We start from the raw sequence: 8,727 nt of genomic DNA on the forward strand, positions 1-8,727 counted from the left end.
TTTATTGTGGCACACTGAAGAAGAAAAAATAGATCCCAGATTTTGTTGTCTCCTCATTCATTTTGCAGAATATTTATATTAATATTCTTTCTTTCTTTTGCCATGGTCTCCCCTTGTCTTTAGTGGACCTCTGCTTTTCCTTCCTTTCCTCTGTCTCTGTATCTCTTGCTTTCTGTTTGACTCTGCCTGGTGTATCTGTGTGTGAAAAGGTTTTCCTGAGGATGTCAGGTCTTGTGAGAATCCTAGTCCCGGCTGGATCTTTGATTGACCCCATATGCACAGCTAATCATCCATCTGAAGTACTTAAGGGCTATCTGACTGATTGTTATAGTAGTTCAAGTGGTTACACATTCAAGCTCAGTCATTTTGCTTGCTTTGTTTTCTGTACTTACTTTCAGCTGTCTGTGTTCTAAATCCCAGTCAGTCAGCCTTCTCCCTGGAAACCCACTCCTCCATAAATCTGTCTGCTGACGTCCTGTCACTGCACACCACCTCAGCCTCAGGCAGCATCTTTCTCAGTTTAAAAACACTTTTGAACATTCTAAGAGTTTGTGAATTTTTCCAATGTGCACATGCAAACCAAAGGGTGGAGCATGTCTCTGAATAATCGAGTGCTGCTTCTCCTTAGTCAGGGTGGAGTTGATTTGCAGCAGGTGACTGGTCCTGTAGTAGTAAAACACCCCCAGGATTAATACCACAGCCATGTTTCTCTGCCTCTGTGAAATGCTTGTTTTTTCTCCTAAGAAGTGGCACAGCGTCTTCTGAGATCCCTACAGAACCTATATGTATATGCAAGTGTATGAAGTTGCTTTGTAATATACTGACCTTCATGTTTGCGTTTCCTGATCCTGATTTGGATACAACTGATTCTGATCTCTGACACTTAAGCATAGTTTTGATTTCAGTGGAGTTAACATCTATATTAGTTACAGGTGAGCTGCCTCTGCAGTTGATCTAATCCCTCTGAGTGCTGCTTCACTGGAAGGGTACTGCTCAATGAAGTGTGACCTTTTGAACAAATAAATTAACAGAGGGCAGTTCAGTTTGACTACTGACACAGAGATAAAGCAGAACCTCAATAGTCCTCAATGTCAGAACTTCTGTGTGAAAATATTCTTCACTGATTATTTCCAGGGTTCTGTGAAAATAAGACAGATTTTCATTGCAGTCTCAACATTTAGAACCCACTCCTTACTTTTTGGACAACTGGCTGATCACTTAACATTCAGTCACTGCAAAAGTGATCGCACCAATGACATTACAGGGTAGTAATGTAGTGTTCATCCTTTGGTGAAGCACATAAAGAAAGTCTGGTAGTGGTTGTGATGTAATCTGTCTCCCAGTAATGTCATTTCATGGTGAAGTCAGATGCACTTTTAGCTTCGGCTTCTTGTGTCTGAGGTTGGTGGCTTGGTGGTAAGTGGGTTATGTCACCATGGTAACCCAGCCATCGTGGTGCACCTGCTTTGTAGTTTCATAGTGAACAGTTTTTATCAAAGATATACTTCTTTTTTATGGAGAGACACAAAGCAGTTAATTTCTAACAATCCAGAAAAAAAACATCATTTTCCAGACTCTGTGTTACCTATCAATAAAAATGAGGTAATCTGCAGAATAAGTTTTGTAAAACCAGTATCTGTTCTCGATTGCTCATAATCAGTGATGACTATATACTTTTTGTCTTCTTCCCTTGGCTGTTCCTGTGAGAGGTTACCACAGTAGATGATCTGCTTCCATCTGACCATATTCCTGGCATTCTCAAGTTGATGAAACTAGTAAATTGGGGCCACCAGTTTCTTTACACTTTGCCGACAGAAGCTCAGGCACCCTGTTCCTGGAGTATTGAGTTTCCTTTCAGCGCCTTGACAATTTAGCTTTTGTCTGAGCATGTTTGTTTCTTGAAGCAAGCTGGAATTTTGGTAAAAATGTTTACTGCACTCATTGCCTGAGCCTCTTTAATGTCAGACCTGTAACGTCTAAAGGCTTTGTCAGAGCGAGGCAGACAATGACTAATGCCTTTTTGAAATCTCCTGTTCCCAACACGGCTGTTCCAGGAAGATATCATTAAAAGAGTGCATGGACTTGTGGAAAAGACCCCACCTTTTTAGTTTATTGCTTTAAATAGCTGTGTTTGACATCTGAATCTTGTGGTAGAGTGGAGTGGCAGTTTTCTTTTTCTCCCTGGTTTCGTGATGCAAGTCTATTGTTATGTTTCCTCGCAACACAAGCCGACACAATTAAAGAGATTTCCAAGAAATCAGGTGCAAACATAACTCTTGTTTTCCAATAATACTGTGTAATGAATTCATTTGTTTGCATATAAGCCAACAGAACATCGTATTGTTACCAAATGTCATATGATTGTTGGGTTTTTCTCTGTATCTATGAAGCGCCTTGAGGCGACTTTTGTTGTGATTTGGCGCTATATAAATAAAATTGAATTGAATTGTCACTTAATGCTGCTTTAATATACTATAAGGTGTGAATTCCACAGTATTCTTACTTCTGAAAATTACAGCAAAGATGCTTTCCGTGTCAGAATAGCGTAGCTGTTTCACCACATAGTGAGTGTTATCTTATTTAATTCAAGGGGGGATTTATTTACACCACACTGGTGCAATCTGACATACACTACCAGTCAAATGTTTGGACACACCCTCTCATTTAATGGCTTTTCTTTATTTTTACTACTTTGTACATTGTAGATACATACTGAAGACATCAAATATAGGAAGATATATGGAATTATGTAGCAAAGAAAAAAAGATAAATAACTCTAAATATGTCTTATATTTTAGATTCCTGAAAATAGCCCCCCTTTACATCGTTGACAGCACTGCAAACCCTTGGCATTCTCTCACTGAGCTTCATAATGTAGTCACCTGTAATCGTTTCACTTCACAGGTGCTTTGCCAGGGTTTATTTGTGGAATTTCTTGCCTTCTTAATGGGGTTGGGACCATCAGTTGTGTTATGCAGAAGTCAGGTTGGTGCACAGCTGACAGCCCAATTTGACAACTGTTAGACTTAATATTATGGCAAGAACCAATGAACTAAGTAAAGAGAAATGATAGTCCATCATTCATTACTTTAAGAACTGAAGGTCAGTCAGTGTGGAGTTATGCAGTTGCAAAAACCATCAAATGCTGTGATGAAACTGGCTCACATGAGTACCGCTCATGAAAGGAAGACCAAGAGTCACCTCTGCTGATGAGGATAAATCCATCCAAGCCTCAGATATCGCAGGTTAACAGTATGCTCGATTAGAGACCACACAGAGTTCCAGTAGCAGACAGATCTGTTCAGAGGAGACGGTGTAAATCAGGCCTTTATGGTCAAATAGCTGCTAAGAAACCACTACTAAGGAAAAGCAACAAGCAGAAAGCATTTGTTTGGGCCAAGAAAAACAAGAAATGGACATTAGACCAGTGGAAATCTGTGCTTTGGTCTGATGAGTCCAAATTTGAGATTTTTAGTTCCAACTGGAGTGCCTTTGTGCAATGCAGAAAAGGTGAACAGATGGTCTCTACATACATGGTCCCCACCATGAAGCATGGAGGAAGAGGTGTGATGGTGTGGGGGTGCTTTGCTGGTGACACTGTTGGGGGTTATTTCAAAATTGAAGGCACTGAACCAGCGTGGTTACCGCAGCATTCTGCAGCGACATGCCATCCCATCCAGTTCACGTTTAGTTGGACCATCATTTTATTTTTCAACAGGACAATGACCCCAAAACACACCTCCAGACTGTGTACGGGGTATTTGACCAAGAAGGAGAGTGATGGAGTGCTGCGCCAGATGGCCTGGCCTCCATAGTCACCTGACCTAAACCTAGTTGGGATGGTTTGGGATGAAATGGAGTGAAGGCAACAGTGAAGGGCCAACAAGTGCTCAGCATCTCTAGGAACTCCTTCAGGACTATTGGAAAATCATTTTAGGTGACGACCTCATGAAGCTCATTGAGAGAATGCCAAGAGTGTGCAAAACAGTTATCAAAGTAAAGAGTCTGAAGAATCTAAAATCTAAAACGTGTTTTGAGTTATTTCACACTTTTTGTTTACTGCACATTCCAGCTGGAAAACACTCAGGTGATGATGACCTTGAGGCATCATGACCCAGTGGTACAGCTGCAAGAGGAAATATTTGAGGCCAGTTATGTCACGGTCTGGAGGGCAGACCGTGGGGATGTGGGGAAAGGAGGACCCAAAACGCAGACTCTGCGATGCAAACAGTGCTCTTTATTTACAGTGGAAAGCTGTAAACACAATAACTCCCCGTTGCTCCCTCGAACCCCATGTGCGTGCTTCCCTCCGACGTCTGTGCTCGTGCTCGTGCTCCCCGCTGTTGTGTTACTGCACACCCTGTGCGTGCTGCCCTTCTGGTCCCTCGTTTCACCTGCAGGACAATACAGAAGCAGCCGTTAAACACTGAACCCGCGCGCGCACACACACACACGATCCGCACTTCCTAATGCTACACACTGACTTGGAGTCTTAGCTTAATGATCCCGCGCCGGTGGGAGCTCCAACTCTCTCCTAAGTAGCTCCCCCGACGAGCCCTGATCACCAACAGGTGTGGCATGAACTTCAGGTGTGGCCAGTCCTTCCGCAGGGCCACACCCCTCAGGCCTGCAGGTGGCTGAGCTCCATCCTCCAGCCACACCCGCAGACATACACACCCATACCCTGCCTATACATATGAGTGGGACACAGACTAACACAGCACAGTGCAGAAAAACACACATCACCAAAATAATAATAACAACAATATCAACGGGAGGTGAGTCAAAACTGCTCACGGACCCCGAGTCCTCCAGAGCTGGGTCCGTGACAGTACCCCCCCTCTAAGGGTCGGCCCCCGACGACCCGAAAACAAAAACACAAACCAAAAACCACAGCACAACCAACCCAGGGCGGGCGGCGGGGGTCCAGGATGGAGGGCCAGAACCAAAAACCACAAAAGAAACAACCCCCCCAAGGTCACAGTTCCAAAGTCCGACCGTACCCCCTGCAACGGAGCAAAAAAAAGAAAAAACACCACAAAACAGTCTCAGGCGGCCCATCATTACAAAAAGAGTTCAGGGGGCCTACCTCGAGTCCAATGGCGGCAACGTTGCAGCTCCGGCGGACGGCCACGGGTCCGGCAGCAGCAGCAAAACTGTTCTGGTGGCCTGCCACTGCTCCAGTGGCGGCGGCACCGCTGTCCCTCCGGTGGCGGGCCCCGGGTCCAGTAGCAGCGGCGCTGTCGCAGCTCCAGCAGACGGCCACGGGTCCGGCAGCAGCAGCAAAACAGTTCTGGGGGCCTGCCACTGCTCCAGTGGCGGCGGCACTGCTGCCCCTCCGGTGGCGAGCCCCGGGCCCAGTAGCGGCGGCGCTGCTCCCCAGGCGGCCTGCCCGGGATCCAGTGGCGGTAGCGGCGCTGCTGCTCCTCCGGCGGCCTGCCCCGGGTCCGACGGCGGCGGCGCTGCTCCCCAGGCGGCCTGCCTGGGTTCCAGTGGCGGCAGCGCAGCTCCGGTGAACAACAGCGAGGTGTGGTACATGGCCGATGACATGCCGGTCGATGACGCGCCGGTCGCTGACGCAGACGCGTTGGGCGTAGCTGGCGTGGAGGGCGCGCTAGACGTGATGGTCCATCTGACCCGCTGACCTCCAGTTCAGGCTGAGCGAGTCTCTCCGGACCTCCGAGCTCCTCCGGTGGCAGCGCGGGCTCCACAGGCTCGCTGAGCTCCTCCCGCTCGCCTATCTCCGGCTCGCTGAGCTGCTCCAGCTCCGGCTCACAGGGCTCCGCAGCTGGCGGTGCGGGCTCCTCCGGCTCGCCTAGCTCCTCCGGCACGCTGAGCTGCTCCTCCTCCGGCTCGCTGGGCTCCACGGCTGGCCGTGCGGGCACCTCCCGCTCTCTGAGCTCCGCCTCGCTGAGCTGCTCCTCCCGCTCTCCGGACTCCTGCTCCGGCTTGCTGAGCTCCTCCGGCTCGCTGAGCTCCTCAGCTGGCGGTGCGGGCTCCTCCGGCTCGCTGAGCTCCTGCTCGGGCATGCCGAGCTCCTCCGGCTCGCTGAGCTCCTGCTCGGGCATGCCGAGCTCCTCCGGCTCGCTGAGCTCCTCAGCAGGCGGTGCGGGCTCCTCCGGCTCGCTGAGCTCCTGCTTGGGCATGCTGAGCTCCTCAGCTGGCGGTGCGGGCTCCTCCGGCTCGCTGAGCTCCTGCTTGGGCATGCTGAGCTCCTCAGCTGGCGGTGCGGGCTCCTCCGGCTCGCTGAGCTCCTGCTGCTGCTGGACGAAGTCTGTGGTTTCCCGAGCTTGCACCACCCCCCGGGCTTTACGCAGGGTGCCAAGGCAGGCGGAAACTCCCTTGAGCTGGCCGAGGTAGGGGTTTCCCTCCAGGATTGCCTCGATGGCATTTAACCCCACCACTCTTGCCCTTGCGTTGGTGGTGTGAGTTACCCAGTCCATCAGGCGTTGGACGCGTGTGAGGTCGCCCCCTCCGGACAGGGCTGCTGGAGTGGGTAGTGGAATGGAGGCTGCCGCTGGTGGAGAAGATGGCTGAGGGATGACCGCATGCGGATGAGATGACGACAGCGCCACAACCGCAGATGGTGAAGCAGCGAGTGGTGTGAAGACCTCTGACCGAGGTGATGTTACCTGCGCTGTCAGCTCGTCCACTGCAGACACAAACACAGATGGTGAGGGAAATGGAAAATTGTCCGTACTACTCACCACAGCCGGCTCTTGAGATGACCGTGGATGTGGCTGCGGTGAGGAACGCTGGCGGCGCGAACGTCGTTTCCGTGTAGACGTCGGGGCCGGCGTCTCAGGCAGTGAATCCACCAGCTGTCCGAGCTGGTGGGCAGCCTGAGGAGGAGAGTGGAGGTGGAGGGTGGAAAGTAGAAAGTCCAGGACCACCGCATTAAGGGAGCCCACCAGCCAGGGGAATTTAAAAAGCATCTCCTGCAGCCGCCTCTCCACGGCGCGACGCAAACCTTCCGCTGGCTTCTCCCACCACACCTCACATAGGTGGTACACTTCGTCCATTACTTCCCTCCTGAGCCTCTCCTCGGAGACCGCTGGGTCCATTAGAGGCGGGATCATTCTGTCACGGTCTGGAGGGCAGACCGTGGGGATGTGGGGAAAGGAGGACCCAAAACGCAGACTCTGCGATGCAAACAGTGCTCTTTATTTACAGTGGAAAGCTGTAAACACAATAACTCCCCGTTGCTCCCTCGAACCCCATGTGCGTGCTTCCCTCCGACGTCTGTGCTCGTGCTCGTGCTCCCCGCTGTTGTGTTACTGCACACCCTGTGCGTGCAGGACAATACAGAAGCAGCCGTTAAACACTGAACCCGCGCGCGCGCACACACACACGATCCGCACTTCCTAATGCTACACACTGACTTGGAGTCTTAGCTTAATGATCCCGCGCCGGTGGGAGCTCCAACTCTCTCCTAAGTAGCTCCCCCGACGAGCCCTGATCACCAACAGGTGTGGCATGAACTTCAGGTGTGGCCAGTCCTTCCGCAGGGCCACACCCCTCAGGCCTGCAGGTGGCTGAGCTCCATCCTCCAGCCACACCCGCAGACATACACACCCATACCCTGCCTATACATATGAGTGGGACACAGACTAACACAGCACAGTGCAGAAAAACACACACATCACCAAAATAATAATAACAACAATATCAACGGGAGGTGAGTCAAAACTGCTCACGGACCCCGAGTCCTCCAGAGCTGGGTCCGTGACAAGTTATTTAATTTCATTTACTCTGATTTGTTCCCTAAAGTGTGCTGTCTCTGTGTCATTTAAATCCAATAATGTTCGAGACCTTCAGTGGGGCAGTCATTCAATTGCGGGGTTTACATATTTATACAAAAACACAAACCCTTCTCTAGCTTACATAAACTGATTGTCATTCACTACTTTAATCAAGCTCAAAATGAGTCCATTACCTTTTTTATTATTTTACCGCTGCTACACTGAGTGTGTTTTGGATTCGGCAGATACAATTTAACAGTGGCCTCAAGAGCCCGGCGCACTGCGCGACGCAAAATAGACAGATTAGGAAAAACACATTTACTAACTTGACAGTATCCATGGAGTACAAGTGAAGAGTGGTGCAAACAGTGAAACACAAAGAAACAAGAGACTGAAAAACAAGTGTGCTGGAAAGTGAGCCATAAAAAACAAGGTACTTTCCAGTTTTTGTCATGATTTCAGAAACCTGTTTTACTGCTCTTGCATTTGGTTCGTCTGAGACACACCTACACACCCGCTCCACCAGCCACAAAAAGGTTCTCTCTGTTAAATTTGTTTAGAAGATGACAGTGAAAGCAGTAAAAATGGGCGAGTGGGCCAGATTCACAAACAACACATACATATAAATCTGTGTGAACATACAAAGGTTGCACACACACACACACACACACACACACACACACACACCTGAAAGCCATCCCCACATATCATTCCCTGTATGCCTTTATGTTATGGTATTGAAAAGCTTCTATAACATTATTATCACTTTGACCTTCAGGTCAATCTACTGACCTTCAAAGAGAGGTCAGAGGTCAGATGTGACATGATATTTTAAATCTTTATACAGTACTTTCAATATGTTGACAGTACGCACCAAACTTGTAAGAATCATAATTTCCAAGTTAAACCTTTTTGCCAAGTTTCAACCAAGAAATCATGAAGTTGACCTTGAGGACCTTGGGTGGATGTAAGACTCTAATCGATT

At 49.2% G+C, this 8,727-nt stretch overlaps 1 protein-coding gene across 1 annotated transcript; it reads right to left on the reverse strand.

The window, feature by feature from the left end:
* Nucleotides 1-4,978: 4,978 nt before the first annotated feature.
* Nucleotides 4,979-7,082, reverse strand: LOC146615815 (uncharacterized). Its single transcript, XM_085374259.1, has 3 exons — nucleotides 5,753-7,082; nucleotides 5,090-5,597; nucleotides 4,979-5,006 (listed from the first exon to the last, which is right to left on the reverse strand). The coding sequence occupies exons 1-3, from the start codon at nucleotides 7,077-7,079 to the stop codon at nucleotides 4,979-4,981; spliced, it is 1,863 nt and encodes a 620-aa protein (XP_085230385.1). The 5' UTR covers nucleotides 7,080-7,082.
* Nucleotides 7,083-8,727: the final 1,645 nt, after the last annotated feature.

The sequence above is a fragment of the Diplotaxodon limnothrissa genome, linkage group LG16 (genome assembly GCF_057381915.1).
Source record: "Diplotaxodon limnothrissa isolate DT_005_m linkage group LG16, D_limnothrissa_male_GT1.1, whole genome shotgun sequence".
NCBI classification, from domain to species: Eukaryota; Metazoa; Chordata; class Actinopteri; order Cichliformes; family Cichlidae; genus Diplotaxodon; species Diplotaxodon limnothrissa.

Coding starts and splice junctions, on each gene's coding strand:
- LOC146615815 (XM_085374259.1), bottom strand. CDS start 7,079: ATGATCCCGCCTCTAATGGACCCAGCGGTCTCCGAGGAGAGGCTCAGG. Junction 5,598..5,752: donor GCCGGAGCTGGAGCAGCTCA/GCGAGCCGGAGA, acceptor CCTCCACGCCAG/CTACGCCCAACGCGTCTGCG. Junction 5,007..5,089: donor TTGCCGCCATTGGACTCGAG/GTAGGCCCCCTG, acceptor GCTCCGTTGCAG/GGGGTACGGTCGGACTTTGG.